General features: G+C 42.8%; 1 protein-coding gene across 1 annotated transcript in view; it reads left to right on the top strand.

The window, feature by feature from the left end:
- The window catches only part of PRKAR1B (protein kinase cAMP-dependent type I regulatory subunit beta), a 91,560-nt gene that overhangs the window by 60,047 nt on the left and 10,804 nt on the right, over window positions 1-20,709 (top strand). The window contains exons 8-9 of the mRNA XM_082292540.1: window positions 8,460-8,520; window positions 11,962-12,083. Of these exons, the coding sequence (XP_082148666.1) occupies window positions 8,460-8,520; window positions 11,962-12,083 (183 nt within the window). The remainder of the gene's footprint in view (window positions 1-8,459; window positions 8,521-11,961; window positions 12,084-20,709) is intronic.

Genomic DNA, 20,709 nt, shown 5'->3' with positions numbered 1-20,709 from the left:
TTGCCTGTGAAGGCTTTGTCTGATCTTGTATTACATTCCTCGAGGCAGGTGATAGAAAGTAAATCCAGCTCCAGTAAAATAATAAAAAGTCTTGCTTGGACTGTGCCTTCCACCTTTGTTAGCCAGCGCCCTGCCACACATATCATGGGGTGGTAGCTGCTAATGATTCATTCATTCTGCTCCTTTCAAACTCCCTCGTCCCTGCAGCAAAGCTCTGCAGGCTTTTGTGGCACCTGGGGCGTGTGCTAGCTTATGGATTTGCTGTTGGTTCTTCAGTGGTGAGTTTATAATGGAAACTTTGACAGATAATTAACTTCAGCAAAGACATAACATTTTTATGAGTTTGTTTCCAATGTCCATGTGCATATCTTCCTTCTCCATAAAATATTCCTTTCTTTTTGATAATTAACAGGCATTACTCTATGTAAAGCTTGTTTCTCAATAGGGCTTGTCTCTAAAAGCTGCAGCACTGTTCCATCCTGATCTGAAGGAAATGACACTGTGCTCTCAGACTAACAATTTTGAGATCATCTGTATTTCCAGTGGGTGTCATAGAAAGCAGAAAAACTAGCAAAGCAACTGAGTAGATTTTACCCTTAAATGATTAATTCTTAAGCAGCAGAGTATAAAAGTAATCTTTGTTTACCCTGTGTGATGGCTGTTGGGTGTCTGTATGAGCACTGCTGGTGTTCACTCCCTATTTCATGGGCTGAGTTCAGTGTCCCATAAACAAACATCACACTGACATTTAGGAGAGTACAGCTGATGGAAATTTACTCTACCCCAAAATATTCAGCCTGATTGCTCCAAGACAAAATAGAGGAATAATTATGAGAAGTGCTTTGTCTTCTCTGTTGTGGGGAAGCAGGATGAAGAGTTTTGAAAGGTTCCCAGTGCAGGCGAGCAGGCAGAGCTATTTCTAAAACACAGAGCAGGAGAATTTCTAAAGAGATGTAAGAGGCACATCCAACTTATTCATCCCATTCCCTACAAGGATGCAGTGGAGGGGTGTCTGGGGTAACTGGTGTGATGAACCTGCAAGCTACAAGGAAGAATCCAAAATACAAAAGAGAAGGAATGTAGGAGGGAAATAAATATCAGGACAAGGCACATATTCCTTGGCTCTTTAGGCAGAGCTTTCTGCAGCTGCCTGTAACCTTGTGGTGAGGAACTGAAGGGACAGGGTCACAGGCTTTGCAGCCTTGAGGTGATTTTAGTGTTGGTGCTGGTGGAACTAGAGGTACCTAAAATCAGCCAGCCCTGTGAGCTGTCAGGGTTGGCCATGTGTCCATTATCATCTGATAGCACATTTCAGAAGATGAATATTTGATGCAGAGACAGGACTTTGCTAAAAGGATTTGAAGGCCCAAGTGGAAAAGACTGTGTTTTTATTGCTAGCTTTGGTCATACATACAAGCTGAATATTATGGTTGTACTTCTGTTTGATTCTAGTGTAGTGCTAAGTGCTTTTCAAATTAATTTACATGTTCTCTGGACCAGTGACTGCTCTACCTTACCTAGCAAGCTCAGTTTCTGCAATCAATGAGACCTTTTGATTAGCATGGATATATTTTCTCTCCCTCTCTCGCTTCTTGTGGTTTTTTTTCGCAGATGGGGCCACTAAAAATTGGTGTTTTGTTGCATTGTGTTAGATACCCAGACTGCATTATTGTAGTATTCCCAGTATTCAGATAGGAAATATTTCATGGTGAATTAATTGCTGCAGGTATAGAAAATGTCCAATTTTAAATGCAGCCCATGGTGAATGCAATTTACCCATCCTCACTAAGTGAATCCTGTCATCTTTCCATTTATTTGTAGGTGCAGGGTGGATAATTTCATTGCTGTAGGTGAAATAAAACACCTGTCTTTGTGCAGTCATGTGAGGGCAGGTTACAGTGGCTCTCTGCACATTTCCTCAAGCCTAAGAATTAATTACATCATGTTTCAGTGGCTGCATTTCATACTTGAAGCTGACTCCACCATTATGGGGCTGCTTTTGCTGTGCTCACTTTAAGTGCAGTAGTAGCTGCCTTTCAACTCCCAGAAACATGGTGTCCTGCCATTTGGCCTCTAAGTGGGTATTTTGAAAGTAGAAATGCTCCTGCTTTTAAATAAGGAGTGGTAATTCTTAGGGTACCTTTTGAAATGTATAATTTAAGATGGTTTTAAAACCTGGGAGCAAGCAGGTTTCCCTTTCTTATTTTCTGCTTGCAAATCCTTTTGTCCAAGGAATAAATGACCTTTATCTCCCAAAGATTTTTGCTGTAGTCAGATAAAGCCCCTCCATAACCCCAGATAGTTTTTTCTCGTCTGCATTCCTTCCCTCCCATGCCCAGCCTCATGTTTTCTCAGTCAAGTGTTGAAATTTTATTTAAGTTGTAAATATTTATTTGCAAATCATGCCTTCAGATCCACACTTGCCAAGAAGATTTTATCCTGTCATGAGACACTTGACTCTCCAGCTCATTTCTCCTTGCAGGTGCTATTTTGGTCCTTTGCTTTGCATTTAATAATTTCATGTTTTATTTCTGTTTAGTGCCATTTCCCCCACTGATGTGTCTCATTGATCCTGACTGGTTTATGGCATGAATAAAATGTATCTCAGGAGGTTTGGAGTTTGGGGTTTCCTTTCTATGGATGGACAAAGCCCGATGCAGAGAGTTCCTGCTGGCTTTTAGTTACAGTTGTCATCCATTTATTATTTAGCCTGTCCCAAAGGAAGTTTGTTGAAACAGATCTATTTCTTTATATTTCATAGTCTCAGCTTAGGTACCCTGATGGCTTGAAGGTTACATTCAAGTTTGTTTTAGCAGCTGTGATGATTGTAAATGTTGGGATAAGTCTTTTTTTTCATTATGTGCACTGAAATTGCTTGGCTTTCACTGCAGTCCTTGACAAAGTATAACGCCATGAAATTCATTGTGCTAGGTGGGGTACAAAAAACCGCTTCAATGTGTTCCCTCTGTGGTACACTCACAAATTATCTTTCCATCTGTGTGTTCCATTTATTTCATAGAATCATCTCTCTAAGTTACATACTTTTCACTCTGTTGCAAATTCTTTTATGTGTATGTTCTCTGTGTGTGTGCACACGGGCACAGACACACACACTCGTGCATATATTCAACATTTATTTACTTATATTCTTCTGGGAGAGAGCAAAGGATTTTTTTTTTGCCATAGGCTTCTCATGGAATGCAGTTGCTGCTCTCTTCTTTGCAATTTGGATTCGAGAGCATCACGGAATGGGGAACATCCCAGGGTAGTACAATATTTGCATTCTAAATATAGCAAATGCCACAAATACCAGAGAAGCAAATGTCTGTATCCCAACATCAGATTGATCCCCTAGACAATTCAGTTCCCAGACTGAGAAAATTTGAAGTATTAATTTCTTGCAATTTCTTCTTTAGGAAGACTTGATCTAGGATAATTCAACTACCCTCTAATTTCCATGGTCCAAGATACCTGGCTCTGGGAGTGGAGTTGTGTGGGATTCAATACATTTGGCCTATTTGGCAAACTGCTCACTGAAAGTGAGTTATAGCATTGGTTTGTAACTTGTGACAAATCAAGGTTAGCCAGTTCCTAATGCTGTACTTCATTTTATTTATGCTATTTTGGGTTTCTTCTACCATCTTTTCACAGCTTTGAACCTGAGAACAAATTCTTTAATGAGTGCTTTTATTTCTGCTCGGATAAAATAGAGTCAGAAGGATTTTGGGTTGCCATAAATTGGAGGTTGTCTAGTGCCCACAGCATAAAGCAACTCCAAAGGCTGCAATCCACCTGACATCTGTGGAACAGAGCACCAGGACCATGTGGGCTGCTTGGTGTTCATGGCCAGAATGCACAGGGGCTCGTTCTTTCATGCTCCAGCAGGAATGAACACCCAAAGCATCACTCAGGATCAGCTAAATCAGGGATTAAATGGGGCTGTGCAGTCCTGAAGTCCATTCCGGCACCTCCTGCCAGGATAACTCTTTCTTTGAAACTTGAGTCATGCTTTGCCTCTCAGTATTCATTTGTTTGACTCCTTACTGAAGATGGGGATTCCTAGGAAAGACTCAATCAACTCCACCTGAAAAAATGAATCAGAAGCAAGACACAGAGTTCTGGAGAGACAAGGAAAGATTGGATGGGAGGAGTGAGAAGAAAAAAATGGATGAAAACAGGGAAAAGGCAGTTGGAAATGAGATGAAAGAGATACTGAGTAGGAACTCAGCAGGACCTGTTCCAGTCTCCGGGGCATTTGTTTTCCCTAGCCTGTGTATTGCTTAAGCTAAGCCTAGGACTTGCTACATTAAGTGGTCCAAAAATGGCTTTGAGGCCTTCTCTGTGAGGATTTGATGAACGAGAGTGATCTTGTTTCTCCTTGGGACTGTCTCAGGGAGGAGCACTGCAGCTTAGAATATTAACGAGGCTTTGTAGTTAATGGGAGCCACTGCCTTTAAGGAGATGAGCTTGTGCCTGACAGCTCAGAACCAGGGAGAAAGTGAACAAAGGAGAGGGGGGAGAGGGAGAAGCAGTGACTATTGAAATAAGATATTAATAGGTTAGAAAAAAGCAGAATTAATAAAGACTGTTTAAAACATGCCATCAAGAACCCTGCCAGTACCGAATTATTCATGTACATTTACTATTGTTTTTATCTGGCTTAAGCTGTAAGATTTCTACTGCTTCCCCTGGGAAACTTTTCTGCAGGAGAATAATTCCTTCATTGGAAAACTTTTTTGATATTGATCTTAAATTAGATTTTCTTAATTTTCTCCCGTTACTTTCAGTTATGTCAAGTTATGCTGTACTGAATTGCCCTCTCTTTCTGTCATATATCTGTAGATAATTATCACTGCCTACTTAAAACCCCTGCTACAGTGCTGCTAGCCTTGAGGGTGACATACCTGTGATCCCAGTGCTGAGCCAACAAATACAGGCTGGATTTGTTTCGCTCCTTCCTTATCAGCTCTCCTGAGTGTTTTAGCATTTCTTCAAGCTCTGTTGGATTTGGGAGCACATTTCTGGAGAAGAGGTACCGAGACAGAATGTAGCACACCAGGCGCCGTCACATCTGAGCCACGGAGATGGAGCCTCTAAACTTCATTCCTGGATGATATCTTTGCCTGTGCAGACCAAAATAGCCTTGGCTGCGTTCTTGTTGCAGTCTGATGCAGGTCTCACCTCCTGTCTGTGAATCTCTTGCACCTTTACAACTTGCAGGTCTTCTGTTTGTCAAACATCTCTGCTTTGGATTTTTTTTATTAGTTGTATTTTCCAAATGGATGCTCATTCTATTATTTTTCTAGTCCCATTTCTAACATCTCCAGATCCTTTCTTGTTATTTTTCTGCTCTGGTGAGCTTTCACAGCATCTCATAGAGTGTAAATGTTGGTACTGTCTTATTTGCTGCTGCTTCTAGAAGATCCAAAATACTGCATGAGGACAGAGTTGACTCCTGTGCCAGGGAATGTACAGGTTGGCACTTCTGCAGAAGGTACTGAAGGGTAGAAGAAGAGATTGGGATGGTGTACATACTCCTGACCTCAGCAATTTGGGAAAAGCAACTAAATAAAACAAATATAAAACAGGACATCAGAAGTCAGAGGTGGCATTACACCTGGGGAAGGGGATGAGTGAGGAATATCAGGCTGGTCATAGAAGGAGGGAGGGAACTAAGTGATCTTTAAGGTCTCTTCCAACCCAAGCCACTCTGTGATTCTATGATTCTATGTTCCCTCTTTGTTTCATGGGAGAAAAGATGGTTAATACCAATGGAAATAAGCACATGGTTGGTTGTAATTCCACTGCTGGGTTGTCTTTAGCTTGCACTACAGTACTGTTCTCTCAAAATCCTTCCCCTCACTCTGCTCGTGAAAGCTTGAGCAGGAAAATGCACTCAAGTAAAAATAATGTGCATAAGGGTGAGCCAGGCTTCTCCTACCTGGAACTGCAATTGGGATCTGGTTGTGCCAACCAGGATCCAGCCTCGGATGCTCTGAAAGAGCAGAGGAAGCTCCTGTGCCTGCCTGTGGCACCCTGAGGTGAAGCTCTGCTGTCAGATGGCTCCTGCCACCCCAGAGGCTGCTGTTTGTCTCCTCCAGGAGAGAGAGAGGGAGGGATGGATGGAGCCATCCTGCAGGATGAGTCAGGAGCCATCAGCTGGGTCACCTTGGGCTTCAGTGCATGTGCTGGGGAACAGCAGCCCCAAGCCCCAGTCACTAGTTCTTCCCTGGGCCCACGTTCTCCCTTACCTCTGCGGAATCATCCTGAGACAGGGGATGTTTAAGTCAGTGTAGCTATGCATTAAGAGGAGCTCTAGATACTATGACAATACAAAAAATTGTAACAGCACATTTAATTAATTATTTCCACTTCAGCGTTGCTTTTGCACTTGGCTTCACCATGGATTCCATTTGGCCAAAGCATAACACACCTGTGTTCCTGTAGGAAGTGGTGGGCTCCTTCTCTCTGGGCCAGGTGGGATGGCTGCAATTCCCACCTTCCTGGGCCTTGTCTGCATCTCTAAATACTCAAAGCTGTGGTCAGGCATCTCTTATGGCTACTGATTACTGCTTCTTAAAATTCATCTGTGTCCGCAAGTCATTTAAAAAAGCATTTTCCACATCTGTCCCTGGGTGTCCCAGCCCATCAAACTAAACCACCAATCTCCTTTTCCACAGCTGTCAATTTTGCTGCTCTTGTTTCCACTCGATTGCAGGGAGGAAAGCAACAACTGTGCAGTGTCCAGTTTTCCATTCTCTGTCTCCCAGCGAGCTGTCAGAAGCTGGCGTGGCTTGCAGAGCCTCCTGCGTTTGAAGTTCTTTACTTTTTTTCTTTCTGGCACTTCAAATGCTGCTGGGGCCCCCCGAGGTTGAGAACCAAGTTTGTCAGACACAGAGGTCAGACAAGGGTTAGCGATGCTATCGCTGAGGAGAACTGTCATCACCAGCTCGGAGTTATGGCCGGGGTGCACAGGGAGAGACCTCGGGAGCTGCTGCTGCTGACCCACAGCTACCTGGGAAGAGTGGCAGCTCCTGCTGGGGCTGTGGCTGTTTGGGAGCAGGGGTGACCCCAGGACAGCGCCTGGCAGCTCCAGCTGGTGCTGTGGTCCCCAGCTGGAGTCAAGCCTGTTGATGCTGCTGGAAGGATTCGTGGTGCTTTGGGGGTTGTTGCAGCTCCACCTGCGCAGCACGTGTGGGAAGAGGGATGGTATTTAATTCTTAGTTATACCACTGCCCTTGAATACACCAGCCATTCCCATTTTCATACCCAAAACACTTCTGAATGCTTTCACACTGGAGGGCAAAGTGTTTCTTCTCCTTTTCCCTTCTCTATCCCCATTTTTCCAGCACTTACAGGTGGCCACTTGGAGGAGGAGGAATAGAGAAGTGGCTTTTTCTATGGCAGACACTGACATTTGCTTCCATCCTCTCTGCCCAGTCTATGAATAAATGGCATCTTTGTTTTCCTTTTCTTGAGAAGATCAGTGTATCATCCTTGTGTTGTGCCTTGTAGATCTGAGTAGGAGGCACCAGGCAGCCTTTGACATCCCCAGGAAACCTGCCCAGGCAGCAGGGATTTGGGGTGTCACCAGTGTGGAACAAACTGCATGGAACCAAGGCAGGCCCTGGAGTTCCTCTTTGGTACCTGGGAATAACTTCCTTATGAGTCTTTTGTGCCACTGCAGAAGGAATTAAGGATGCATTCATTATTTTTGTGCTGGGAAAACTTCAACATAATTATTCCTACATGAATCACCTTCAAAAACGCGTGCTGCAACAGCAGCTTGTGGTTTCTGTCTTGCTGATCAAACGCTGTGTAAGGAGAAGGTGTCTTGGAAATTTATCACACAACAAAATCTTAGTAGAGTGGGAATGACTGTGCCGGTGGCTGCACATACATTGATGGATTGTCTGCCCCCAAATGCTTAAATCTTGTTAAAATAATGATATGAATGGATTGCTCAGCATAACAATAGGTACAACACTGTACAGAATATCAGCCAGGTCTACAGATAAACACATTTGGCATTGAAGAGTTTTTAACCTACAAGGATGGGACTCATGAGGGGGACATTTTAAATTTTATCCTACTTTGTAATTGCAAAGAGCCTCATTGGCAACGAGATATATATTGAATTAGCTAAACAGTTAATTGATGAAGTTCAGGCTTTAAAATGAATGCCTGTAAATGGATACAATTCATCTGCAGTGTCCAGTAACACCAGTGAAGTCAGTGAAATTACAGCAGGATTGAATTTGAGTCCTTCTGTCTTTGCTTATCAGCAATACAACTTGCCCAGACATTTTATGGGGAAACGTTTGCCTGAGGCTGTTTACACTGGCTGTGCCTAAGATTTGGAAGGAGAGGGGGAAAAAAAAAAGAGCAGCTGTAGGAAGAAATCACAAAAATACTTTGTGTAATGTTGTGCCTCCTTTTTCTCTCTCCTGTAATAACAGGGCAGCACTCTGAGGAAGCGGAAGATGTACGAAGAATTCCTGAGCAAGGTCTCCATTTTGGGTCAGTTGCCCTTTGGAACTTGGCTGTTGGTTCCTCTGTTATTTGTGCTTGCAGGATGAATTTTGATCTTTGATGGCACGGTGAAAGCAGTGGTGCTCACACAGAAGGTCTCACTTGTGTTGTTTCTGAAGGAATGGAAGTGTAAAGGGCCCTTCTTGTTTTTCCCATTCTTTCCTGTGCACTGCCCATGTGTTTGGAGCACACATTAAAGGTGGAGCAGGCATGCACTGGTACTTTCAGTAGCTGCCACTGAGTAAAGATCATGTGGATAGAGCAGAAAGCAGTGCAGAGATACGAATTTGTCATAAAGTCCAGTTACATCCTCCCAGGGAACAGGTGAGAAGCTTTTTCCTGCAAGAATACAGCGTTTGTGTGCACTAAACAAACCAACCTTACAAACCAAACCAGACTGATCTTTTTTCTTCTGTGCATTTTACAGCCCCTGTCTCACATTCTTAAAACATCTGTTTAGCTTCTTGTCCTTGGATTTTGTTTCCCTTTGATTAATGTGATAGCCACGAAATTTGGACATGTTCTTGATGGCCTTCAGTAGGAAAAACAACAAACCCATAATGCCTGACCAATCAATCACCATTAGGAGAACAAAAGCCTCTAATAAGGAGGACAGTGTTAGACAGTACAATGAGTTCTTGATCCTGTAGGAGAAACATCATGTTTCTGCTGGGGCTGTTTGGAAGAAAACAGTTCAGGATTTATTTGCTATGTAATTAGAGTATTTATATTACTACTTAAAATTTTTCTGGGTTTTTTTGTATAAGATATTCACCTACCATTCAAGCTGAGGTACCTGAAATATGAGAGTGTCTCAGTGAGAGTATACTTGAACTTCTGACAGGTCCAATCCATGAGATTTTCAATTATATTTGTGTGCTTAAAGTAAGGCTAAGCATGTTGTTCACTTCATTAATGAAGTTTTCATCTTTTAAAAACCTTCTTTTATGCTTAATTTAAATCTTCCTAAATTAAGAGCACAAATTATACCAAATTACAATGAGTATTTAAAGAAAAAAAGGATCTGTGCACCTGCACTAATGAGGAGCAATTACAACAATGAGACATCTCAAAACAATTTCAGAGTAGAAAGGTTATTCAGAGATGTGCTTCCTTAAACATGCGGTTTGCCATGTAATTAGAGCCTAATTTGTAGTGTGGCTTTTGAATCTCAGTAAAAAAAAGAGGAAGGACTTAAGGATTTGGACCTTTTTTAAGTACAGAAAAGCAGTGAACAAAATAACACGTCATTGCAGGAACATGGAAATTTAGGTGAGATGTGCAAGGATCTCTTTGACATGTCTAAAAAGTAGATGACACCTGCGAAGCAGAAAGATATTTTAGAAATCTCAACATGGCACTAAAAAGTCAACTTCTCTTCACCCCTTAATGTGGTCAGAACTCAGTGATTTCCTGGTGGAAAAATCTCTACCTGCTCCTTATATTTCTTTTTTGCAAGGCCTGTCTAGTGGCTGTAATGAGCCATATAATTGCAAGAGTCACGTTTTGGTTTTTAATGCAAGGATTCTTTTAGATTATCAGTAGTTGTTTAAAGTGTCTCAAACAAGATATGAAAGAAGTGATTGTTTTAAGTTTTTCTTCTTGGGTTTAATTAAATATAAAGCTGTGACATGATATGTACAATGTAGACATTGCAAAAAAAATTGCATGTGGTCTAATCTATCTGGTACTTCAACTCTGCAACTAAAACTTGTAGAATATTCTATGTAATGATCTGTTTGCAAGGATTATAAACCAATGTATTTGTAGTGGTACAGTTCCCTTATACAAAAGAGAGACACTTCGTGACTAGAGCTAGAATTAGCTTTGAATTTTTCATAAAGCCAACTGAAGAAGTTTCAAGAGACTCTTTCTTTTCATTGTTAATTACTGAGTTCTTAAAAAAAAAAAAAAAAGTCTTCTCTAGTCTGTATGAAAGAGTTTTATGCTTATTTTTAGTCAAACAGAGCAGTTTTTGAATGTTGCATTGACAATATGGGCTTGGTCTTTGACATTAGTTCTTCTGCAGCAAAGGTCACAAACACACCAGGGAAGTGCTTTAGGTGGGGAAAATGTTACAAACAATTCATTTCCCAAACAGCAACAGAAAGTGGCATAAAAACATGCAGATGTGTCAGTCAACTCAGACCTTACCTTTGGTGCTTCGAGCCCGTCAGTCAGGTTTTGTCACCAGACTCAGTGTGCCCTTCTGAGCTCAGCCAAAAGGCATTTTAGCTTCTAAAAACCAGCTCTTTCACCCTCACACAATACTTCTAAGCAATATTTTTGACAAAATGGGGAAACCAGAGACTGATGGAATGGCACAGATCTAATCCTGGTGTCAGAAGCTGTATCTTGACTTACATTAGTTCAATAATTCATAGTACGTAAGAATCAGCAGAGCTCTGGGACATGAATTTCAGCCCAGCTGTTTGAGGCAGTGAAGAGTATTATCTGTTGCTTTTAATAACTTTTAAACCTGTAATTTTTCAGTCAAATCTGATCAAAGTACAAAAGTTCAAGTACAATTCACTGTCTTGAATTCTCATTCAAATGGGTGTTGGAGAGAGACACAGGTGGCACCCTCCTCTCCGAGGGCAGGACAGGTGGAATCCGTCCCTCAGCAAAGGCAGGGGAGGGCAGTGGGGCACTGAGCAGCTCTGGATGTGCCCTGTGCAGGGCATGTCTGTGCTCCAGGGGGTTTGGGGTAGGTGCAGGTGGGTGGTGAGGACCCCCTATCACAGGCTGCATTCACTCCAATAATCCTAAAACAGACCGGCCATTTTTAATTACAGACATTTTTTGGAAGTTTTATGACTTTTCTCCCTTAAGTGGGGTCATGAAGAAAAACACTTTGCAAGCCATCCTGCTGGCAAACGAAGCAGAGGTGCCATTTCAAACATCCATAAACCTGGATACCTCTGGTCTCCTGCTGCTCGTGCCACCAGGGTCTGGCCATTGCCTCTGGTGGTCTCACCCATCCTTGAGATGGACTCTCTGCATCACCCACCCCGCAGCCCACCAGGAGCTGGGAGCAGCTCTGATGAAAAGACTGTAGGGCTTGTCCTGACACCTGGTGTGGGATGTGGAAAGGGAATCTCAGTGTTCCCATATCTCCAGGCAGCTCCTCAGCTGCTCCAGGCCGTGGCAGGCCAGGGCAGTGCAGATGAGATCGCAGGCGCAGGGAACCGGAGCCAACCTTTCCTGTCCAACTTTTAAGATTGCTATCTGGGTGATTACTGAAGGCTAAGACACAATGAATAAATACATTCATGTTTCCCAACTGGAGGTTCGTGCAAAGTGCCTGGATGAAAGAAATGTTTCTTTTATAACAGAACCAGGCATGGCAGAGCTGTCAGTTTAGATAAGAATCTTCAGCCAAAGTTGGAGTGTTTTTATAATATAGCTTTATGATCTTCAATATTTTAGAGTCCCTGGACAAATGGGAGCGGCTGACAGTGGCTGATGCACTGGAACCTGTCCAGTTTGAAGATGGAGAAAAAATTGTTGTGCAGGGAGAGCCCGGTGATGACTTCTTCATTATTACAGAGGTAAGATTGGCACCCTGATAAGCTCTGTCATTTCCTGGTAAAGATCAAGGCTGTGTATTAAAGACATTTGGGTTCAGTTCAATCTCTTACTTCAGCATAAATCTAACTCCACTTAAACCAGAAGACCTACTCAAAATTCAAATGAATTCAGAGACCAGTTCCATGGAATTGTCTTAAGCCGGACAATCTTCTTTCCAGTAAATTGAAAATGCTAACGAATTTTGAGGTGTGTCTGGTGTCTTTACTGTTTGCAGGTTTGTTTTCTACAGGAGATTTTTCTAGTTCCAAATTTCCAATACTTCAGCAGGGCTGGTCAGCCACAGAGTGCATTGATTGTTGTTCCCAAAGGGACTTACAGGGGATATCACAAATGGACATCTGTAAACTGGAGCAGGAGACCTGATCAGAAAACGGATAATTTGTTCTTTGTTTTGCCTTAAACTCAGTCCAAATGGTTGAGCCATCTTCTTGTTTATGCTGACACAGGCAGACAGGTCTGTCAGGCAGCTGAAAATGCTGACATCTTTTTGGGAGATTATCTGACACTTCAGTTCCACCACCTCACTTCTGCAAGCAGATGCTGACAGGGCTTCTCCCCCACCCCCGACATAAATATTTGGATCCTTGGTATCTCACACAAGTACCAAGGCACTGTGATATACAAGTTATACAGAGGTATTGGAGAGACTCGGACTGAATAACAAGAGAGCATTAGGATGTGATTGTCTATGGATTGTGGGTGCTCCTGTACAAATACAGAGACCAGAAATAGCCAACATATGGCTGTGGTGGCAGTTCCAGTGCACTGCCAGGCCAGGTGGTACATGGCCAGCAATGAGTTCCAGTGGTGAACTGGGAGGGAATTGGAGCCCCTCACTGTGGGAGAAGGTGGGTCAGAGGGGTGTAAGAAGCTGATCTGTGTGGCCTTGGGATTCAGTTGTATGTACACAGAATGTATCCCAGGCTTTGCTGTGCTTGCTCCTTGTCTGTGGATATTTGGACAGGTGCCTCTATGCAAAGCAGCCAGAATTTATTTCGTAATCAAAATCTGACACTTAAAATTCCATCCTTCTTTCCTCTTGAGTGTTGGAAATATGTATTTTATTTATGAACATAGCTTCTCTTCAATGCTCACAAAATTGTCAGTGCAAGTAACTGCACCTGTCTATCATACAGGGAAACAATTCAGAACTTTAAATATGTGACAAGCAGTGTCCCTTCAAAACAATAGTGTCAGAATAAAAAAGGCTAGATATTAGATAGGGAATCTTTTTAATTAAGAAGATATTTAGTATATAAGGAAAAATTAGGAAGTAGAAGTTTTTTCAGAAATACGGAATTTTTATTTCTCCTAGTGTTACTGAGTGTGCTGTTATTCCTTACACCAGCAGGAGACTAGGGAAATCTAATTTTCTTAGCCATTGAATCCCATGCGGAAAATTGGCACCTTGCTTAAGTTACCAAGGGCCTTTATTTTCCCCCTCTTGCTGAAACAGCTGTTAAGACTTGAGTGGGTAGAAAAGCATTAACACTGCATTCTGTAGAAAGTATCTGCTCACCTCACCCTTCCACTGCAAATCTGACATAGTTTCTCACTTTGGAAGTTGCCTATATTTTTTTATTTTAGAGAATGAACATCCAATATCAACTATTTCTTGTGCTGCAGTAGTATTTCTGCCTGCTCCCACACAGTTTAAGCTTCATATTTTAAACCTGATTTTTACAGGAGTTTACATCTTTGATGTTAAACTTTTCTGTAGGAAAATTGCTGCAAGTCACCAGGAACACATTATTCTACAACCCGGTTAAAAGTAGTTTTGGCTGGTTTGTTGTCACAATATGTTGAAAAGCCATTAGCTTCTTTCATATGCTTTTTGATCTTTGTGGTCTTCTAATCCAAACCACTAGAAATGCAGCCAAGTTGTTTGGCTGCTGTATATGCAGCAAACCATTTCATATATCACTAAAATGCAGCCTCCTTTGCAGCACAGCGTGTCCAGTACTACAAAGCTAACTTGGCCACATGATTTTTGCACAAGGTACTCATTTACCTTTTTTTTTACTCATTTTACATTTCGATACAGCCCAGAAAGCCCCAGTTGTGTCCTGGGCTGTGTCAAAAGCAGCGTGGCAGCAGTCAAGGGAGGGGATGCTGCTCCTCTGCTCTGCTCTCTGTGTCCAGCTCTGGGGTCCCCTCCCCAGGGGAGGCCACTGAGATGATCAGAGGGATGGAGCAGCTCTCCTGGGAGGAAAGTCTGAGAGAACTGGGATTGCTCAGCCTGCACAAGAGAAGGCTTCAGGGTAACCTAACTGTGGCCTTTCAATACCTGAAGGGAGCCTGCAAGAAAGATGGAGAGCCTGGAGTAACAGGGCAAGGGGGATTGGCTTCAAAATGAAAGAGATTAGGCTTAGATTAGATATCGGGAAGAAATTCTCCCCTGTGAAGATGGTGAGGCCCTGGCACAGGTTGCCCAGGGAAGCTGTGGCTGCCCCACCCTGGGAAGTGTTCAAGGCCAGGTTGGACAGGGCTTGGAACAACCTGAACTACTGGAAGGGGCCCCTGCCCATGGCAGAGGGTGGAACGAGATGATCCTTAAGGTCACTTCCAATCCAAACCATTCTATGATTTATCATAAACCACAATCATTCATATCATGCCTTGGACAAATCAGTTGTCACTTTATAAAGCTTTGGTGCATCCCAGATATTGGTTCCAAGTGGAATCTTGTGGCTCTGAGCATAAAAACTTCTCTAAGACACCCAGGACTCACATGTGGATTTAAAACTGTTGAACTTCATGAATTAGTCATTCATTTCTGGTTAGCCTGCCCTGCTGCCTTGCTCTGTGTCATCCCTTTGGAACAGTGTAAGGACATTGGTTCTGCCCAAAGACAGCCTGGGAGTGAATTGGCACCTTCAGGATTTGCAGACTAAAGAGAAACCACTGAAACCTTTGGAAGGGAGACAGATAACCCCAGTGATGATCAGAACAGCAATTCCTGCTTCCCAAAACCTGGGATATCACCCTAGTTAGTATGGACAAGACTATTTAGTCTCCCCCTTCTATCAAGAAAGCACATTCACCTTTTCCCTGTATTTCTTACTAGAACATTTTTCTCATGGCCTTCTGTCCACCTTCCATCTCCAGTGTTGCACAGTTTATTTGGGGTGCAGGTTATTTGAGGTGCAGGCTGTGTGCATGGAAATGCTACAGTGCCTCTTGGAGAGTGAGGCTGCAGCAGGAGCTCAGCCAAATTATTAGAATAACAGAAAATTTGCAGAGGGAAGAACCACAGGAAACCAGAGCTTTTTAAGTTCACTGCTCACAAAGCTGTTTGCAGTTCATTTTTTGCTAAAAAGTCTAATGAGAAAAGTGTCTACCCTGAGATTCCAGGACAGCTACAGTTCTTCTGCCATTCTAAATCTTCACAGGCACCAGTAAGATGTTTACTTGCAGTAGTTTGGGTTCTTTTCTGTTTAAATATCAAGCAGTCTTCAACAAGATTTAGTTTTAATATTTAAAGGCTGTGCATTTTTTCCCCAGAGATAGAATTATTGTAATGTTTATACCATATTCCTTAATGTGAAGATAGGGTCAGAAGTGAATGTCTGCTTACAAAAGCAAAGTAACGACTCCTGTGAGATTGATTTACTGCATTTGAAACTAGTAATTAAAAAAAAAAAATTAAAAAAAAAGAAGCAGCCCTGCAGTTTCTGTATTTTCAGATATTTCCAGGTCTTACTTTCCCACTACAGTTTTCACACAACAAACTCGGGCTTTCCCAGACCAGACAGATGTGGAATGTATCTGCTGGATTCCAAGGTCATGGAATTATCCCATATGAGATTCCTGGCACAGAGGTGAAAAACTTTAAGCACCATGAAACAATTGTTGCCATAAAGAATTATATTTTGGCAAGCGTAAATCATAACAGATGTACGGTTTCTAACAAATAAATTTGCAGTTGTGTTGTGCACTGCCACACTGTGTACCCAGCAGTGGGGAGGATTTATTCATCTGACTTCAGATAACGCAAATATTTTTAGCCAGCATTTTAAAGTGGTGGATGCAAAGGCATGTGAGCTTTGTGGAGTTAAAAGTCCCTTTAAATGAAATGCCAGTTGAACAGGGGCTGGTTTTATTCCCAACTCGTGCTTTCCCACTGACTCCAGCTCAAACAGTAGTTCAAAACCAGTGTAGTAGTGCTCTGAAACTGGAAAGAAAAGAGGTTTTTGCTGTTGTCTAGGTTACTGAGAAAGGTAGCGACAATAGTATTAAAAATAGCGGTTATGATCATGTACCACTCTCTTAAGTTCAGCTCCCAGCTTGGCTGGGTGGCACAGTACCTCGAAGTCTGCAAGGCAGCTGCCAAGAATGCAGGGAGCTGCAGCCTGCTGGGATTTCCAGCTGCCCCCCCTCCCCTGTCAGATCGTTGGCATCACTTTGTCACGAGCGAGCGCCGTGTCCGGCGCACCGACCCTGTCACGGGACTCACCCACTGTGCTCAGGGACTCTTTGAATCTCAGCTGCACACTCAGAGCTTGCTGAGCTGCTGCCATATGGCCCTAATAGTCATAAAGTTTGACATGGTTTAAGAAAAATGTGTGCACAGACACAAACGTGCGCAGGTGGAGGAGGAGAGAACAGCAAAAGGTTTCTAACAGGGCCCGAAGAGCACAGCTTGTAGCTGCCCTTTAAATGTGCAGCCTGTCATCTGCTCCCAGGACAGGTTGGTTGAAGTGGTGCAGAATGCATAGAAATAAATCTGCATGAGAAGTAAAACATTTCCAATTAATAGCTGGTCGAGCTGCCCAGCAATCGCATGCAGCAGCCTAAAAATAAAAGACCTAAAAATAGAAGATAATTCACAGGAGACAATTCAAGGAGAAATGGACCCATGGTGTCAAGGAGTTTGGCATTAGATTTTTGGTTTTAGTTTTAAAACCCAGCATATTTAATTGCAGATTAGTGGTAAGTTACAGGGGGTTGTTGCACCCTCCTCTGCAACTCCTTTGTGAAAAGCACTTCAGAATATCTGGGGATTTGTTTTCTTCCTTATTATCCTGCTGTTCAGAGAGGAGGCATGGTCAGGGCATCTGATTTTCAGTCTCACCTGTTTGGTCTGTGGGCAGAGCATTGCCCTCCCCATTTCCCCATCAGTGGGAGCAATCCTAACAACACTTCTTAAAGGTGAACAAAAGCTTAATGGGAAAAGGCAGGAATATCTGTCGCTACTGAAACCAGGCAACAGGAATAGCAAAACTGACAAGAGAAAAAAACCCCATTGATAGTGCAGAAGGCCTTTCAGAATTAATGCATAGAGCTGCCTCATTGACAGAAATGAGTGAAATTAATTGGTAATGATTAATTTTCCAGCACTATCCTTGGCTGATCATGTTGGAAACAGCCCATTAATCCTTGGGGGGGGCTGTTCCTTCCATGCTGCTGTTGACATTTCAAGTCAGGGCCACAGACTGGCTCTGGTCTGGGCAGGATCCGCTGTGAGTTCTTGACGAGAGTGTACTTGAGATAGTGTCCTGTAGGTGAAATCAGTGTTTCCAGCCCCGCTGACACTCTTGGCACGCTCTGGAGCGTCTCTGCACAGATGCAGTTCAAAGCCTGTAGGTGGAACAGTGTTTGTAAACTCTTCCTGCCATGGTAACCTGCCCCTGCCTCAGAAGGGCACCCAGCCCTGCACAGAATTGGGCCTTTCTGTAGGAAAACTCGACTTGAGTCTTAAATTACACAACAAGCATCTGAAGATTTATGATTTAAAAGCTCCTTAAGAAGGAAAAGAAAAAAAAGAAGAAAAATAATAGCCCAATTGTTTCCTGCCCTAAATCGTTGCTCTTTGACATTCTAACCTAAGAGAGACCCCTTTGGCACCTACCCCTGCGACAGGCAGGAGAACTACAAAGTAAACTCCTTCCGTAGGGATAATGAAGTCACTGCCTTAGGCACACTCTGCTATCACACCTGATAATCTCTTTAAAACACTGTGCGATTAATTATTAATTAGGAAGATGAATGTTGTCTAGAAAAGGAGTTTCAAAGGCTACAAATCTGAACTGCTTAGTGTTACCAGGATTTTGTTGATACTGAAAATGTTTGTCAAAGGCAGTCTGCAGCGACTCCTAATGTACCCAATAAACAAAATATCCTGAATAAACAGAGCCAGCAGGCACCAGGGCTCTGTACTCTGCTTATTTTTAACTGCACAGACATTGTTTCCCACAGAGCTCTTACAGGAAGGGGACATTCGATTTTCTTGATATCACCCAGTTGTGCTGGAGCAGCAGCATTTCCACTGGCCCTGCCACAGAGTTCCTCTGCGTTCAGGATCCATTTTTAATGGCCAGCTGACGTCAAAGATGGAAAGTTGGGTGTGTGATTGGGTCCCATCATGACTGGGGATGGAGGTGAAGCATTTTGCTGAGTCAAAGGGGCTAAAATGTCAGCTAAGTCCAGCTCTTGTTAAACTCAGTTTAACTTAGACTTCCATGGGCAGTGGGTCAGGCTGCATATCCATGGGATAATGTTTCATAGGAAGCAAATGGCTGCTCCCTTTCCTCTTCCCACCAGCCATGGAGGACCTGTCAGGGACTGCAGCTTTTGGCCTTTCCTTCCAGCTCTGTCTCCAGCCCCACTAACAACCACTGCAGTGCAGTCACCTCTGGTGAATTCTGAAAAACCCGAAACCTCAGAAATGATGTACGATGGAGCATTTTCCTACCAGTTTTGTGAAACTTTAGATTAGCCACTATTTCTAGTCTATTTTAGAGCTTTGCAGATTTTGTTCCTCATTTGTGGCAGAAACCAGGACAACTGTATGTAAATTCCGTGAGTTGCTATGAACCCAGAGAGTGGAGAATAAGATATAATCGTTTGAAAATGTACAGTTAATAAAATACTGTCAAACCCAGTCATGACTCAGTCTTGAGTCCACAACCAGAATTAAGTCCTCTTGCTTCATCCTTCTGCAAAACCATTAATGTCAGATAGCTTTTATATTAGGAAAATGAATCTTTTTGAAAAAGAGGTCTGATGGAAAGGAAAATAGCGTAAAAGCAATGTACACAGCCAATCGTTTGTGATGGAAAAGAGTTTTCACCTGGATTGGCTCTCCAAATAGTTTGAGATAAGTAACTTTAGAAATAAATAATTTTAAGAGTTGTAATTATTGTGGTCTATAGTACTTGTAACCTTTTAACCAGCTCATTCCTTCATACCATGAACATCTCATGAAGGTCACAGGATTTTTATCCTCACCACACCTTGTGATGAGGTGTGGGAAGCAACCTCCGTGTTGCATGGTGTGATTTGAAGCACAGGGCACAAGAATTGGGATAGTTCTTCATTCCTGCTGAAAACAGTCAATGGGAATTAGACACTTTGAAGGTCTGAACCTTGGTGATTTTGCTTATGGAAGGTCTAAGGCAGAGAAACAGTGGGAGCCTATGGCCAGCATCCCACCATTAATGGACCACCTTTATTCCTTTAGGTTAAATGTCACCACCCAGAAATGATGGGTATTATTTTCTACTGCAGGTTACATGGAAGTCACTTGCACTTTGTATTGCTGGCAGAAATTTGTTGATTTTTTCCCTTGTTTTTGTAGAAAGGTCTCTTTCATAAATCACAGGTTGGCAAATAATAAAAATCCAAGATTATTTACTGGTGAAAGGAATATTTGCAGTGTCTTTGGCTACATAGTTCAAAGGGTTTGTCTTCTTTTGGAAAGCAGCCCTAGAACTGCTGATCCTTAGCTCTAACATGAAAGCTGTCCCAGGAATGATGCTATCAGCAGTCCCTGAGGGCTGAAATGGCAGCTGAGGAGTGATGTGCTGGTGGTCTTCCAGGACACTGGGAATGAGGACATTGCTTATGTCAGCACCATGAGGTACACACAGGACCTCCTGGGATACTCTGTGTCTTTGGGATATTGATAAACTTAGGTCTTGAAGCACAGCTCCCAGGAGGATGCAGTGTAGCCACACTGCTCCCAAAGGCTTGGAAGTAGTATTTCCCAGCCTCTTTCACACATGCTATACCCAGCATAAAAGCAATGTATGAATGTTTCCCCGGTTCACTTTTGACATGACAACTTGTGTAGGAGTCTCCAGTCTCATTCAGCTGTAAATTAAAACATCTGATTTGTAAACCCATAAAATTTGAGTTTGTGCTGGAATGACAGACACACCCTGGCCCTGTACCGCTATGGGATATGTGGAAATCAGGGAACTCATTTGGTGTGTGGAGAAGTAAACCCCAAAGTTAGTAACTGGCAGTTTCCTTCTTAATATATGCATGCCCCATTTGAATTTGCATAAAAATCAGTGTGCAAGATTTTCTCCATGTTGAAAGCATCCTGTGGCTTTTTCCTGAGCTAATACCAGCTTTAGGGTATGGTTGGTGCTCTTTAGTCCTGCCCAGTAGTGTCTTCCTACCAGGGCAGTCTGCAAAAGCATTGGAGGTTCACAGGTAGTGAAAAGCCTCTCCATGGGAGTAAGGAGAGCAGCACAGGCTGTTTACCCCTCAAGGTTTTCAGGATCTCCATAAGCTCCTCTGGCACTGGAGCCTGAGCTCACAAGCCCTTATTCAAAGCACTGAGTCAATGTGAACAAG

The sequence above is a fragment of the Coloeus monedula genome, assembly GCF_965178545.1.
Source record: "Coloeus monedula genome assembly, chromosome: 16".
NCBI classification, from domain to species: Eukaryota; Metazoa; Chordata; class Aves; order Passeriformes; family Corvidae; genus Coloeus; species Coloeus monedula.
The sequence above is the reverse complement of the archived record's forward strand: the minus strand, read 5'-3'. Positions and strand labels throughout refer to the sequence as shown.